Source organism: Aspergillus ochraceoroseus, assembly GCF_002846915.1.
Source record: "Aspergillus ochraceoroseus IBT 24754 chromosome Unknown P175scaffold_1, whole genome shotgun sequence".
Classification (NCBI taxonomy): domain Eukaryota; kingdom Fungi; phylum Ascomycota; class Eurotiomycetes; order Eurotiales; family Aspergillaceae; genus Aspergillus; species Aspergillus ochraceoroseus.
Window position 1 is genome coordinate 1,475,132 of NW_024468476.1, and position 15,155 is coordinate 1,490,286.

Below are 15,155 nucleotides of genomic sequence, written 5' to 3' on the forward strand. Positions count from 1 at the left end.
AGAACAGCTGGCGATCTTGCGGATCACCAAAGGTTGATCGACAATTAGGAACAAAGCGAGATCTCATCCACCCCCATACGGTTCTCTTCAACACCACAGCAGGTCATGATGGATAAAGCATGATTGTATAGCGGAGGGGTAGCAAGGGAAATTTGAGACCTCAAAAGACAGCTCCCCAGGGCGACGCCGATTGACAGGGTTGGAAGTGACAAAAAAGCACAGATAAGAAGCCGCAAGCTGGACGAGAGCCCAAGAGGTGGAGATGCCAGACCAACGTGCGCAAATGGATGGCTGCGATCGAAGGCTGTCTGAGTTAGCTTACTCCGTAGTGATATATCCCTAGTAAGCCTGGGGACTGTATATTTTCACCTCGGCCACTTACCAGTTCGTTCACTGGGTGGTGTCACTATCCTGGACTCACTAAGTCAGTATTTGGGTCCCTTGTGCCTCTCGCTCAGCGAATAAATGCCGGCTAAATCACCACTACCCAGTCTCCAGTCTTGTCGAGTCCCAGCACACTGTTACTGTTGACTGTTCATTTCAACTCGTGGCTGTGGATATCAAGTTGGGGTTGGTTCTGGACTAACATGGGCAGGCTAAGCGTCGGAGTTTCGAGTAAGATTTGGCACATGCTTTTCATCTTCCCTGGTTCTCCTTATTCATGTCGATTGACTCGATCAATCATTGGGTTTCTTTGTCTTTGTCTTTTTCTTTTTTTAACCGAAGGTTCGCTTCTTTGGTGTCGGTAAACCTTGGTTAAAAATTCAACATTCTAGATCGACTATTAAATTTTTCTAGCGGAACCGACGCAGTGGAGGTGATAAAAATACTTAAAAAAACGCAATTAAATTAGTCTACAGAGTATATACAGTTTCTATATGGACAGCCCCACCAGGCTATCCTGAAAACCACCAAAAATTAAAAACAAACACCGGCTCCCAGGGTTATCAAAGCTGTGGAAGAAGAAGAAGAAGAAGAAGAAGAAAAACTAAGCGCGGAATCTATGCAGCTTATCCCCTGTCTTTCGTTACAGGCACAGGGAATCGGGATTCAACCAGAGAACTGCGGTAACTCAGGATGTGCAAGGTCCCATAGAGCCGCGTGCGATGGCCAAAAAAAAAAAAAAAAAAAAAGAAACATAAACAAGGGGAGATTTCAGAACGCCGCCCACAATTAGGGTATGATGCAATTCTGGAGCTAATTATCTGGGAACCGAGTCAGTGTCTACCACATGGCACTGAGACAGAAATAATGCACCCCCGCCGCAGGATTGGCCCTTACCTCTTAACACAAAATCTTCGTGGCAGCTATTAGGACAGGGATATGCGGGAGAGCCGAGTTGTTGTGCTTGCCAATTAGGTGGTTGATTTTTGATGAGTTATTAGGTTACTCCACGGGGAACTAATAATAGTCATAAGAATAACCGTCCCAGGACCTGCACACCGAGAGGATTAATTTTGCTGAGTTGACCACATCAGGAACTCCCAGATAATGATGGCGGCTCCAGGCCGCGAAATTGACCCTTCTGCTCCCAGAGCAAAAGAGAGTGGTGGAGATGTGTCCAATCTCAGGGGCGTTGAGGGATCAGCAGTGGAGGGCACACCCTCACCACCCGAGAAGCTCCATGACAACATGGCAAGCTCTGCCGGCCCCCACCCCACAGCCCTGTCCCAAGCGAATGGCGCTTATTGCTGGGGCTTTTGAGCGATAATACGGTAGCTGGTAGTGGCCAGCCGCATGGTATCCATCTTAACAAATGCCTGTCCGTCGAGACACAGTCGGTTGATGAGGGTCTTGAAATGGCGGGGAAGCACGTGGGTTTTGACAAGCCCCAAAATAACCTGGCGCATAGAGCGGAAGTAGAAGTCAACTTTGTCAATTAATGGAGCCTGCAAGCCGTCGATGCTGGCGTTATCCGAGCGCAGCACAGTGAATCCAGCGCCCATCAGAGCTGTCTCTAGACTTTCTGGGGTGGGGGTGCCAACGGCGCCAATGAGTGGCTTTACACGACGCATGAGCTCGGCATGCTCGGGATTCGAGGCATCGTAATCGGGCAGGCTAGCCCAGTCGAGCAGGGAAATCCTGGCTCCCGGTTTGACTACACGGTATATCTCGCGGAAGAGGGCGGGAAGGTCCTTGCATAGGCTCAGGGCCTGGATCTGGTAAAAGGCATCGAAGCTGTTGTCGGCGAAGGGCAGGGGCAGGGTATTGAAATCTTGGACGACGAACGAATTGGATGAGAAGCCCAACTTCTCGTTGAAGGCCCTTGCCTGTGCGATTTGGTTGGGATCGATGTTCAAGCCCGTGACTTGGGCTCCGGAGTATTGCGTCATGTGCGCGGCTACCCGGCCGCGACCGCAACCCAAATCCAACACTCGGTCTCCGGCGCTGAGACCGATATCCTGCGCAATTGATTCTTCGTATAGCAATTGGTTCTCGCGGACGGTTGCTTTGCTGCTCATAAAGGGCGGAATGTACATCTTTTCCACATCACCTAGGGCGCACAGGTGGTTGAGTACGCCGTAGTATGCCCTAAGGCAGTCTCCGACTTTGGCTTGATAATCCGGACCTAGAACCTCCACCATCTGCTGCTCGTTGGACCAATCTAGGTTGTAGATGACATAAGACGCCATGAAGTCATCGATCTGTTTTGGAGTAAGGTTCTGGAGATATCGGAAAGATCTCCAGAACGTTTTCCATCGCTTTGGAGAGGCTGAATTTTGCAAATCTGGAAGGCTGTGAGCTCCGGTTTGTGACAGACTAGTTTCCGCGATCTTTTGCTTCTCGTTCGCAACAACATCCACCGAGCTATCGGAGCTTCGCCCGGAGTGATGCGACGCCAACACGGTCTGGGTTTCCGTCATCGTGATGCTGGTGAGTGCTCTAGGTTGTAGAAGACCGGGGGGATGTTTCTCTCTAGAGGGGAAGGGAACTAAGGATAGTGCAAGCTTAGAGAAAAGGAGGGAAAGAACACTGCTAACAGGTTACAACTCCTACTCTTCAGCAAAGGCGGGGCTACCTTGAATTTATAAGCATCCTGCGGGAGAAAATTTTTCTTTTATTTTTCTACGACGTTGCAGGATAGCTCGGACGGTCCAAATAATAGTGATTTGCCATATGACCTACCCGGGGCAATTAGCAGCGATGGTAATAACTAACTGGAAAGTGGGCTACTGTCACCAGATGAGGAAGTTGCCGGAAGAGTCGGAAGTGGTGGACAAGACGGCAGATGAGCCGGAAATCAATAACTCATTGGTGATTTGGTGAGGAAATGATTGATTGACTACTCCGTAGGTACGGAGTATTGGGAGGAAATTTGGTCACATTATGGTAATTATTATTAACGATTCGCCCGCCCTGTCAGCCTGTATCTCCGCTTCGTTGCCAGGGTTTGGCTCCTTACTGCAGGATCATAGTTCCTTTCAGATGTCGATGACTCAAACTGGCTACATTAGTTAACTATAGGCTCCTTCGCTTCCCATGAAAGTACTGGTACGCGAGTGGGATGTTACATGCACATGATGATAGTGGTGGTGGTGGTGGTGGTGGTGATGATGATGATGATGATGATGATGTCTTTGAGCTCCCGGGGAACTGTACGTATATTATCCAAAACCAAGTCAAGACACAATCCGATGAAGCAGGTAGCTACCTAGGCACTTCTCAACAGGTCAGAACGACACTACTGCTTGTTGAAACAAAGAGGAACCCAAATAGCTTCCTAGTTATGATGAATGAGGGTCCATAATCCGCGAACACCATCCAAAGGACTGCTTGGCAGCCAATGCTTGACGCATTAATTAGCTAGTCAGACAGGGAAATACCCGTGCTCTAGCTGTGCTCTGGGCCTCTTGGCTGACTCGCTCGGAGCGCCATCAATGGGTTTCCCCATTTTTCTACATTCCTTGCCCTATAGGGAGGCTTCGGGTCGGGTTCGGAGACATAACATAGTTAGGACCTAGGTACAAGCTGCCCGGAGTAAGCAGAAAGAATCTTGGTTTTTTTTCTTTGTTTTATTTCTTATTTGATTCATTTATTTTGAATTTTGAATTTCTTCAAAACCCCTTGGATTCAATTCTTGTAACCTTTAAAGTGAGAGACTAGCTGCTGCTGCTGCGCGGTAGTTAACTACCTGTTATTATTATCATTATTAATCTAGCCCTCACTGGATAATTGTTAACAGACCTGATCAGGAAGCTCTGTCCGGCCATGGTGCCGCCAGTCACCCGGTTATCCGTCAAGAAAAGGATCTTCTTCTAGAACCCGGGAACCGCTTAATAATGCAGTGGCTTTTTGTGATCCGTATATCCGCTTGGGAGCTTATGCTTATTCCTAATGGCTCCGGAGTCCGAAAGTCTAGAGAGTATGGATGGGATGGACCTTTTTGGGTGTTATGTATGTACAGCATATACGGAGTACAAGGTCCTACCATGGATTATGGGCAGTTCTATTAATTTCAAGATTCATTAGTCCAAGTCAGCCACAAGTGAGCTAGGAGTTACTTTGAAATACTCCAAGAATCCTGTCACTGAACTGGCAAATAACAATGATCTCCTCCCGTTGCTCGGGGGCTCCTGCAACGTCATCGCGCAGCCCTTGCGACTGGTGATCCCACGTTCGCAATATCAACTTCCGTGTCTGGCGCGGAGTTTTTTTCTTTCTTTCTTTTCTTTTTTTTGCTTCTCCTCTTGTTCTCTGGTGATGCGTATGGATATTTTTCTCCTGTTTCTCGCGATTGACCGGCTACCCTCCTCGTGTCTCATTGTTTTTACTCCTTCGAGATTGGCCACGTCTCGGCTCGGAGCGAGACGGCGCTGAAATGGCCCCTCACACAATGTGTAGTTCCTTATTGAGCAATATAGGGGGCATCCGCATAGCCGTGATGGATGAAAAACGGGGCACGGGCTCGGGTATTTCGCGATTTGGCCATCTCACAGACCTCCGAATCTCAATAATCTAGGTAGGTGCCACAAAGGTATCCCTGGATATTGGTTCAGAAGAAGCGATACGTTCCACGGTGGGGTAGCACTTACTCGACCTTAATCCGACTTAACCTAGATTATCATGTCCCTTTTTTCAGTCAATTTATGCATCTAAACTCTTTGTTTTGTTCATAATTAGCTGGTAACCCACGTGATATTGCCACTCACGGTCATACCAGCCTTCCTATGGACTTCCGCCGACATATCCGGTAGGTTATATAGGGTTTGGGCACGAAAATTGAACCGAATTGTAAGACTATGTATCTTCATGATGAGACAAGATCAATACATATCGAACTGCGACGTGCAGATAAGCTTATATTTTAACACTCCATCCTACAGTCCTCGTGCAAGCCGCTTCCTCCATACAGAAACAGAGTGTCCAGGATCCACTCATTTTAGGCAGCCAGGTTTTTCACCATGGAGGTCAGGGATCTAGGGCGGCGATGTCTGGCCTATCTCCAATCACGGCTGGTGCTCCAGGATGTAGGCGTTGGCGTTGGTCAATGGGAGACAGGAGGGACCCGACATCTCAGCCTGATAGGGGCGTTTTAGCAGTACTGGATACGCTGTTTTTGGAGGGAGGGGGGATACGATGTCAGGTAATTGGCTACCAGGGCTCTTAGGGCTGTTGCAGATGCTCCTCAAGAGCTTTTCCTGGGCTAGTGGGCCGCCTGGCTATGTCCTTGCTGGGTTGAATGGTCTTTACAGTATTACAATCGGGAGACAGGCCAATATTAGATAAGCCTAGGCTTCATCCCGCCAGGAGAAGGTACATCTACATCCGTATTTAGACGTGGCGGGACCAGAACGGGTCTTTCATGGTCTGATTTGGGTGTCGTCTTGTATGAAAAAGGCTGGATACCTCCCGACGGACTACCAGATCACACATGATATGAAAAGAAGGCCAGGATGTTGGCTCCTAGAGAATAGATGACTGTGACTGGTCCGTTTACGCAAATATGGGTGGATGTATATGTACATCGTTGATTTGGTCATCTCCCATCGGATAAACTATAGTAACCTTCGTAACAGCCACTCGTAAGCCGCACAACCTGATGGATGGCCGAGCGAGCAGCTAGGGTATTCATATTTGAGCTATAGCAGGTGGATACCTAGTACTGATTAAATTTATCTATTGTGACGATGAGCCTCTGCAGAATTCTTTCTCTCTATACGATTGGCTAATGTCACGGTAGGATATCGAATCAAAAACGCGCAATCAAGCATACAACACTTCAACACCCGAGCTCTTCTTGCCCATCCATACCAACAACAAGGCTCTCCACACAGACATATATAGGTATCCCTGATATGAACCTGTCGATTGAAGTTGGTTCCAAGATTGGAGGAGAACTCTTGTCCTGGCTTTTTGCGCTGCGGGAATCGGGTATCGCTATGAACTTGCTGTATGGACGACATGGGGGATTTTGGTAACTCATATCGGGCACTTCCACCATCGTCATTGCCCTAGGAGTTGAATCCAGACTAGTATATACAAGGGGTGTTATCGTAAACCTAGGCGTTTGGAATCTAGCCCATTAAGCTGTAAATTAATAGCCAAATTAAACATCCCCGTAATACAATTGACAGATTTTTGTGACTAAGAAACTTTCCTGCAGTATAGTTAACTATCGCATAACCTTTTGAGTCAACCACTACCTGTCCGACTGCTGGTTAGAACCGTAACTTAGAGCTTATTTTCGGTCAATATACGAAGGACCATGATTGTTGCTCGAGCTACGATTGCAACAGATAATTGAAGGAACTCACATCAGGTCCGAAAGATCAATGATATCTAACTAATCACCAGCCTTTGCAGAATGCTGCCTATCAAGGTGGTAAGTTTTGTGAAGGTATTGCAGAATATGGAGGAATGCATGGAGGATCCATTGTTTTTTTTTTTTTCATCATTTTCTCTGTCGGGGCCCTAGAGGAGCACTCAGGCAGTGGGTTACACTCAATATATATCGGCGGGTAAGACATGTGGCTTTCTCCTGGGAGGAGGTCCGGATAATAAAGGTGACTTTCATTCAAGATGGGCCCATAATTCTGCTGTTCTCTTTGATGCGAGCATCCTTGGGATTGAATGTGCTTATAGATCTGGTGGAAGGTTAATATCAAAAAGATTCTCTTGAGGAGTAATGAAGCTAATAAGTCAGAATTTGAAAACCTAGAATAAAATACTATACTTTACTAGCCTTAAATCCTCGCTACGCTCGGCGGCTTGTTGGGGCATATGGCAAACTAATAGTATAGTCTTAATTATAGTATGATAGCTACTATATTAATGTAAGTATGGAAGTTAGAATTAAAATAGGCATTAAAGTAGATATTAAAGGAGGTATTAGCAGGCATCAAAGCAGGCATTAAAGGATGTATTAAAGCAGGCATTCAAGTAGGCATTCAAGTAGGCATTAAAGCAAGTATGAGCAGGCATTCAAGTAGTCATTCAAGTAGGCATTCAAGTAGGCATTCAAGTAAGTATTAGCATGGTAATAGCTTATAAAAGTAGATATAGGAATGTCCATAGCTAACAGGTTAACCAACATCTCCAGGTTCTATAGCACGGAAAAGCAAGTAGGCATTCAAGTAGGCATTCAAGTAGGCATTCAAGTAGGCATTCAAGTAGGTATTCAAGCAGGTATTAAAGCAAGTATTAAAGTAGGTATTAGCAGGCATCAAAGCAGGCATCAAAGCAGGCATCAAAGCAGGCATCAAAGCAGGCATCAAAGCAGGCATCAAAGCAGGCATCAAAGCAGGCATCAAAGCAGGCATCAAAGCAGGCATTAAAGAAGGTATTAAAGCAGGTATTAGCAGGCATTCAAGTAGGCATTTAAGTAGGTATTAGCATAGTAATAGCTTATAAAAGTAGATAATATAGGAATCTCTATAACTAACAGGTTAACCAACATCCCCAGGTTCTATAGTACGGAAAAGATGGCCCTGCGGGCCATAGTTCTTCCGAACCGCCGGCGCGCGTAGAACTCAGCACGGTGTACGGGTCATACCACGGGTGTTTGAGGGGGACTTTCATATATTATTTAATCATTGAATTCAAAGACATACAAACGAGTCATTGAAGACATTTGTTAATTGCATAATGTCCCCTGCGTCCAATTTAGAGCGGAGCATTCGTCAAGCACCTGGCTTTGTGATGCCGCAAATAATGATTCTAGGTTGAATTTAGCTCTTCTAATGAGCTCAGCTGAGTGCAACAGTATATGGCCGTGACATAGTTGTTCTTTAGTCAAATGTCTCCTCTGAGAGAGACTCCCGAGGAGACAGCTGAGATCGAGGAGCACTGGGTGGTAAAGTGGCCCTCGAGCTCGAAACTGATCGACGAGGAAGACTATTCTATAAAAGGCGCTCTCATCATATAGAGATCTAATTGATAACAGGAATGTAAGACGAGGGTCCTCCATTGTACTCTTTAAAGAAGGGCTAGAATTCTGTCAAGTACCTATGTAGTAGTTGCCAGTATTATCTCGAGATTAATATCTTAAACATATGCATAATTACTTGTAATAACACCGACTGCAGTATATTTTTCCATTTTTACTCCGTATATGTGAAGCCATAGTGGTGCCATTATCTTGGAGGAAAGTAAAAATTAAAAAGGGTCCACACAAATTTGCGGGGGTGGGTCTTAGACGGGGCTCGGTTAAATCCGGCCCGAGGAATATGATATGTGCTTTGGGGAAAGAAACAGTTCCCACAGCTTCATGTCATCCTTGAGATAACCACCTATGCCTCAAGGGAAGCCGAGAAGTCGTAAAATAAGTTGGCTAGCTCTTTATAGATCGCGGGCTAGTATTGGCGAAGAAAACAGAATGGGATCGTATACACGGTAAGACTCTGGGATATTTCGTCCTTATTGCTTGCGTGATATTATACTAGGTACTAGGATAGCACTAACTCTATGGAACTGATAGCGCGTCTCCTAGCCCACAGGATGTTTTCCTCGAAGCCTGCGACATATATTTCCTTCATTCTCACAACAAACCATACTCCCTGTTTAACCCAGACCTTCTGCAGCGAAAGATTGAGCAAGGCCAGGTTCCACAGTATCTTCAGTTTGCTGTTATTGCTACCGCAGTCCGTTTTTCTTCGCATATCCAATGGAAGGAGCGTAAACAAAAGACAATAGACAGCTATGCCCAATGCTCTTGGGCCATGATTATGTCGTCACCGGACGGCCTCGGCGATAGTTCCGATGTATCGGTCATCCAGGCTCTAACACTTTTGGCCGTAATTGACGCGACAGGTAAGTGAAAAATCTCCTGATTGCTGACGAACGCAAGCATTTTCTAATAATCATAGCCGGACGGCGACGTCCTGCTTGGGTGAAGATCGGTATGGCGGTCCGGATAAGCCAGGACTTGCAAATGATGCTTGAACCAGATAATCAGCTCTCCGCTGCCGAGCGGGATGAACGCCGAAACCTTTTCTGGTCGCTATTTATCCTAGACCGCTTCGTTTGCTGTTCGTTTCGACGACCTCCCGCTATCAAAGATTCAGACTGTCGCCTAAATTTGCCTGTTGATAATGATCCCGAGTCCTCAATTACGCTGTCCCAGCTTTTAGATGAGAAGGTTCGAGGAGTCCCGGGCGAAACAGTAGGATTGTTCGGCCTAAGTGTGGGGTTTGCGGCCTTACTGGGCCGAACAATCGACTACATGATGAACGGGGAACCCAATACCGTAGAACCATGGCGGCGCCACTCAGACTATAGTATAATATATGCCGGTTTAGAGCTACTGAAAGAACTAGCGGCGAAGTACGGACTGACACCCACTGGGGCGTGTTCTCCAGATAAGACACAGCATCAAAGCGAGCGTGATCAGAGAGGGCACCTGTTCTTGTGTCATACTTTATACCACCTCACTCACTGTATCCTCAGTCACCCTTTCCTTCTCGGTGTCAAGGGCCACACATTCCAACATCTTATAATACCTCGAGCATGGATGCAGGCACAATACAATTCCTGCTGGGACCATGCGTGCTCCTTAACCACATTAATCGTCGAAGCAAAAGCAGCGGGCTATATCCTGGCCCCTTCGTTCTGCAGCTACTGTATCCTGGTTGCAGGGACACTCCACGCTCTCCATCTCCATAGCGGAGATGCTCCTACTAGCCAAAACGCCTCTGACCATCTAAAGACCTCACTAGACTACCTAGGCGAAATAGCGGAGATGTGGCAGAACTCTTACATAATGGTCAGTCAAATGCACTCCCCCCTTTTTAGTATGTTTCTTGGGCTATTTTTTAACCAAGTCATCATCATGTGCAACAACATAACAGGCTGGGGCATTGCGTTTTTTCACCAACCGATGCGTGCAATACAGTGGTGTTCTTCTTCTCAGCTGCCCATCTCGCATTCAGGAACTCTCACCAACGGATATGACAGTCCTCAGATCAGTCCTTGATTATTGGATTATGATGGACCCCCGCAACCCTGTTTCTGAAATGAGCTCTATAAATGTTGATTGCTTTCCAGAAACCGTGGAGATGCGTCGTAGTGATCGGGTATCGATACCTTGGGGGCTCGATGATACGATTCGGAATACCAGTTCAGCTAAAGGGAATGACAGCAACTCTATTAACCCGAGCTTGCTGATGCAGATGCCGCTTTCCACTCCACCTTCGATTCCGTTACACGGAGAAAACTTCTCTCAGTGGAATTGGAAGCGCGAACTTGGGTCTCTTGGCGATTAAGTATGCTCAAGCATGATTATATCTCAGGCAGGCATTTGCTACTCTCGTATATATAGCGTGGATCAATCGAGTCCTTTGGAAAACTGAGCTCATGACGATTGTAACATCAACCTATGGAGAGTTTATAACGCTGTTTAGTGATATTTCACTTGGTTGCTGCCGGGTATAAGAAGCAAGGGACAACTCCAAACAGATGGAGAAAAAAGAAAATCCAAAACCCTTCTGTAAGGGGGATGGATGTTTTCATGTCCCTTTCGTCAACCAAAACATTGATTGTCAAGAGTGTGCATGTTAAAGGCTGGCCCTCCAGAGCCATTCGACTTTCATTTATTTCTGCAAGCTTTTGCATTTTGCATTTGTGCATCTACCTCGCCCACACACAGAGTACCACAATGACGCGCATACCGAGGAAAGCAGACGATGCCTCATCCGAGAATGAGGCAAAACGCCGAATCAGCACATCATCTCTTGCACTCTCCGAGCGACGCCTGGTCAAATGTTGCCTTCTATGCGGTCCCATCACGATGATACTCCTCCTGATTGGATTTGCTGCCGGCGTTCTCTTTCCTCCTCCGAGTCCATCCTTCTCCGCAGAAGAGACTGTGCAATACTATGCACGACGCCAGACCGGTCTAAAAGTCACCGTCTTGACGCTGGCGCTGGCCGGCATCACAGTACCTGCCTTTGCAATCGGGGTTGGATCTCAACTGGCAAAAATTCCCACAGTGCATCGAGCTGTCCTATCCGTTCAGCTGATATCCGGTGCTCTCGCTGGTGCCTCGTCGGCTTTGGTCTCCATATTCCTCGCGACAACCATATACCGACTCGACCGAGATCCAACACTGACACAACTGATGAGCGATCTAACGTGGACGTGCTTTGCCCTGAACAAAACATCCCTCATCCTCCAAGAACTTGCAATCATGCTTGGCATTTTATCCGATCGTCGGCCGAGTCCTCTGTACTCGCGCTGGATTGTATGGCTTAATATCCCGACTACGGTTCTCTTGTTTCTTCAGATGCTGGCGTATTTCTTCCACGCCGGGCCGTTTTGCTGGAATGGCGTCATTGGGTTCTGGGTGCCTTTGTTTTCCCTGGCTTCTCAGATTGCATGGGATGCAGTCTTCTTCTGGGAAACTGTCGGAGACCGAGGTCAGGGTGTGGTATGTGATCATGCACATGGTTCGTTCGTTTAGGAGGCACTTGGATATATCAGGCAATGCAATGCATATACTCTGTATACTACGTTCTTTTTCACTTGACGCTATGGCTTATCTTGTGACGCTCTCCAAAAAAAAAAAAAAAAAAAAAGAATCTAGGGAGGCTATTTGTATAGTAATCTCCATGTGACTGACTGCTTTGCTTGCATTGGAGAAACACGCATATTTTGCATCCGACTAGGCCTTTGGATTCTCCTCGAAAAGAAAAAACGAAGCGTTTAATAATCGCGTCTCTAATTCCTCAAACTGCGGAGAAAATGTTAAAAGCCACTGTTGATAGGAAGTATGTTGATATCAAGCGGCATTCTCCTTGGCCGGAACGACTACACCACTACACTGGCCAAACCCAAACCGTCGCCCAGTGTGACGATTCATACACCAGCCTTCCATAATGACTTCATCGCCATCATCGAGGTACACGATTCCATCCGCTTTGGTAGAGGCAAGTGCGTTGCGCGGCATCGTGCGCTCGAATAAACATGCAATGCCGGTATTTTCGCCGTCGGAGTTGGTGCGCTATGTAATTTGTTCAGACATCATTAGCAATACTAGTTATCCACCAGACACGAGAGCGAGGGGGGAAAAAAAAAAAAAAAAAAAAAAAAAAAAAAAAAACACATACGGCGCTTGTGATGGTTCCTGTACCAAATATATCTCCCACGCTTAAGCCCTCTCCAGCACTAGTTAAATGCGCGAGCTGCTGGTATGGCGTCCAGTAAAGCTCGTTCAGATTTGTCTCGGTGATCACGTAGGCTTTGCCATTTCCTATTGCCAGATCCATTAGTGTGTATTCTCGAGTTGAACCGGTTCGTATGTACGAATAACGTACGCAAAAGCTTGGCTTCCAACTCTATGTCAAACGTTGCTTCGTCGATGGCTCCCTTCCAGGTTAGATGATGCAGCGGCGCAGGATCCTGGACTTTGGTGGAAGCACAGAGACTCCCGCTCAGCGCCTCTAAAGTCACAATCCAAGGCGAGATGGTCGTCCCGGAGCCTTTGCCGTGGAAGGGACCGAGCGGTGGCATTTCAAACATCTGGATGTCTCGCGCTGACCAGTCGTTGAGAATCACCAGGCCAAATATGTACTCGCTCGCGTTTTGAATGTCGAGGATTTCCCCCGGAGGAAGCGGCTTCGAGAGGAAAACACCCATCTCTAATTCAAAATCAAAGCGACGGGTCGGAGAGAAGATTGGCTGGGAACTGGGAGATTCTCGGAAGACTCCCCAAGGCCGGCGGACAGGGGTCCCGGACACGCGTAGGCTGGATGTTCGACCATTGTAGACACTGGGAACGTAGAACCAGTTCTCGGGAATGGCCCGGTTGCTGATCTCGGTGCACTGCAGTGTATTTCTTTTAGCATTTCTGTTTGGTTTCCGCGCGAGCACGGGAGGAATACGTTTTGGGTATGTTCGAGAGAGCAATAGAAGTCGGAAAAGTTCTTCGTTTCCATGGGGAAGTGATTCTCGACGGTAGAGAGAGGAACGGCATATTTCTTGCGAGTATCCAAGTCGGCAAGATGCTTTGTTAAAAGATCCCTAACTTGGGCCCGGGTAGACTTGGGGAGAGCAGCAAAGGCGTTGAGGGTAGGCTGTGGGTAGAGAAATCAGTGCCGTGCCAAAGAGCCTGGAGGCCAATGAAATTTACCTGCGAAAATACCGCATCTTCAAATCCAGGAACAGAGCAGAAGAATCCGTCTCTTTCCAACGCGCTCAGGTCAATGGCATCGTTTTCTAGAGCTGTGGCGCATCGTGGAGTGGGATCGGAAACAGTAGAAATGACCCCGTATGGCAGGTTATCGATTGGGAACGGAGTTGTCGAAGCCATAATAATGTTGGAGAATGATTGATTTGAAACCCTTTCAAAAGGTCTGCGGGGAATCACTCTCTATTAAATGTGATGGATGCATATCAAGTCGGGCATCGGTGCATTGTTACGCTCATCGTTCATTACGGGCAATAACCCCTGTGAGCAATTGGCACGATAGTCGGAGATGTATTCTTTTGTCGTCATGCAGGTAAGCAAGTAGCAACAGCTCCTCGTTTCTTGATTGGTGACGGTGCACCCTGCATCGGCAAAGCTGTATGTCCTTCGGTAAACGAGTGTAAATCCCTCGTGATAATTTTGTCGGAGAGTTACTTGGGTTAACTTGGAGGTTAGGGCTTGAGTTGAGTGAAGTCTCCAATCTATAATATAGTTTCCTAACCCTAATACCCCCAGGAAGGTGAAATAACCCCTAATCCTGGCTGCAATACTCAAAGAGGGCCTATTTAGTTATCCCATGTCAAATGATAGAAGAGCTCTTTCTATACGAATATTGCTTGACATGTCATTCTGCTGTGCCTTCATGAAATGATGCCATGGGAAGCACTAGTAACCACTGCATTATACAAACTCACTGCCCTAGAGCGAACAATAATAGCCCCCTCTTGGACATACTTAAGCTTTTTCTACATTTGGGTTGACAGATCCGATCTCCATGCTAATCACTGAAGGTAGAATAGGCCAGATCACATCGAGCTCGGGGACACTCCAACACCCACGTCCTCAAAGCAAGGGAGCATTCGGTGACAGCCATCATAGACAATAATATTGAAAAGAAGTTCAATAATTGTCTGTACCCTAGATCCCGACATAGTCGTTGGTTGCAGATCGCCGATAGCTCAACGCAGAGTCTTTCGAAAGCAAGACATGTCATGTCAACATCTACACAACATGACATTCAGGGACAAAAAAAAAATTGCATATAAACTAAATGGTTCTCTTTCGAAATGTACACGAACAGCAATACAAGCCCTTACCATCCTAGACACTCGAGAAACAACCCTAACGGTACGCTCCTCCCGCCCAGCCAAATCCGAGTAAACCAAGTCTCAACCCAACTTCCAGCGACCCAGCAAAGCAATACCAAAATGCGCCTTTCCATCTCCACCGTTGCCATCTTCCTGGCCTCGCTCTTCCTCAACCAGGCCGTTGCCGCCCCTCACAAAGAATGCACACCGGGAAAGATCTGGGCCGATGATACGGACTGCCATGCCTTCTATCAGTGCGAGGAGCCCGGAAAGAAAGTTCGCCAATACTGTGGCATGGGCACAGCGTTTAACCGCAAGACGCAAACCTGCGATACCCAGGGCAATGTCTGCCATTGAGTGGGTGGTGGTCTGCTGGGGGTGAATCAAGTGTTCGCGAGGAGATTCCATGATGTCGTCAAATGTTCGACAACGCCTGAATAAGGAGA

General features: G+C 47.1%; 7 protein-coding genes across 7 annotated transcripts; 4 read left to right on the top strand and 3 right to left on the bottom strand.

Moving 5' to 3' along the window:
- Window positions 1-44: 44 nt before the first annotated feature.
- Window positions 45-1,634, bottom strand: P175DRAFT_0527615 (uncharacterized protein; the record flags this gene model as incomplete). The annotated part of the gene is made up of 3 exons (XM_040899538.1): window positions 45-304; window positions 383-411; window positions 1,474-1,634. The coding sequence occupies 3 exons, from the start codon at window positions 1,632-1,634 to the stop codon at window positions 45-47; spliced, it is 450 nt and encodes a 149-aa protein (XP_040755553.1).
- Window positions 1,470-3,213, bottom strand: P175DRAFT_022058 (class I SAM-dependent methyltransferase). The gene is made up of 2 exons (XM_040892619.1): window positions 3,181-3,213; window positions 1,470-3,122 (listed from the first exon to the last, which is right to left on the bottom strand). The coding sequence occupies exon 2, from the start codon at window positions 2,862-2,864 to the stop codon at window positions 1,686-1,688; it is 1,179 nt and encodes a 392-aa protein (XP_040755554.1). The 5' UTR covers window positions 2,865-3,122; window positions 3,181-3,213; the 3' UTR covers window positions 1,470-1,685.
- Window positions 3,184-5,234, top strand: P175DRAFT_0553445 (uncharacterized protein; the record flags this gene model as incomplete). The annotated part of the gene is made up of 5 exons (XM_040900492.1): window positions 3,184-3,263; window positions 3,529-3,670; window positions 4,194-4,388; window positions 4,471-4,615; window positions 4,863-5,234. The coding sequence occupies 5 exons, from the start codon at window positions 3,184-3,186 to the stop codon at window positions 4,958-4,960; spliced, it is 660 nt and encodes a 219-aa protein (XP_040755555.1). The 3' UTR covers window positions 4,961-5,234.
- Window positions 5,235-8,815: 3,581 nt separating this feature from the next.
- P175DRAFT_0527619 (fungal specific transcription factor domain-containing protein) lies at window positions 8,816-10,700 on the top strand (the record flags this gene model as incomplete). Its single annotated transcript, XM_040899539.1, has 4 exons — window positions 8,816-8,832; window positions 8,918-9,249; window positions 9,306-10,201; window positions 10,287-10,700. The coding sequence occupies 4 exons, from the start codon at window positions 8,816-8,818 to the stop codon at window positions 10,698-10,700; spliced, it is 1,659 nt and encodes a 552-aa protein (XP_040755556.1).
- Window positions 10,701-11,092: 392 nt separating this feature from the next.
- Window positions 11,093-11,896, top strand: P175DRAFT_0527620 (uncharacterized protein; the record flags this gene model as incomplete). Its single annotated transcript, XM_040899540.1, has 1 exon — window positions 11,093-11,896. The coding sequence occupies one exon, from the start codon at window positions 11,093-11,095 to the stop codon at window positions 11,894-11,896; it is 804 nt and encodes a 267-aa protein (XP_040755557.1).
- Window positions 11,897-12,183: 287 nt separating this feature from the next.
- P175DRAFT_0513199 (uncharacterized protein) lies at window positions 12,184-13,744 on the bottom strand (the record flags this gene model as incomplete). The annotated part of the gene is made up of 5 exons (XM_040898734.1): window positions 12,184-12,436; window positions 12,543-12,685; window positions 12,750-13,257; window positions 13,317-13,508; window positions 13,565-13,744. The coding sequence occupies 5 exons, from the start codon at window positions 13,742-13,744 to the stop codon at window positions 12,215-12,217; spliced, it is 1,245 nt and encodes a 414-aa protein (XP_040755558.1). The 3' UTR covers window positions 12,184-12,214.
- Window positions 13,745-14,688: 944 nt separating this feature from the next.
- P175DRAFT_0527622 (carbohydrate-binding module family 14 protein) lies at window positions 14,689-15,066 on the top strand (the record flags this gene model as incomplete). The annotated part of the gene is made up of 1 exon (XM_040899541.1): window positions 14,689-15,066. The coding sequence occupies one exon, from the start codon at window positions 14,689-14,691 to the stop codon at window positions 15,064-15,066; it is 378 nt and encodes a 125-aa protein (XP_040755559.1).
- Between the last annotated feature and the right edge of the window lie 89 nt (window positions 15,067-15,155).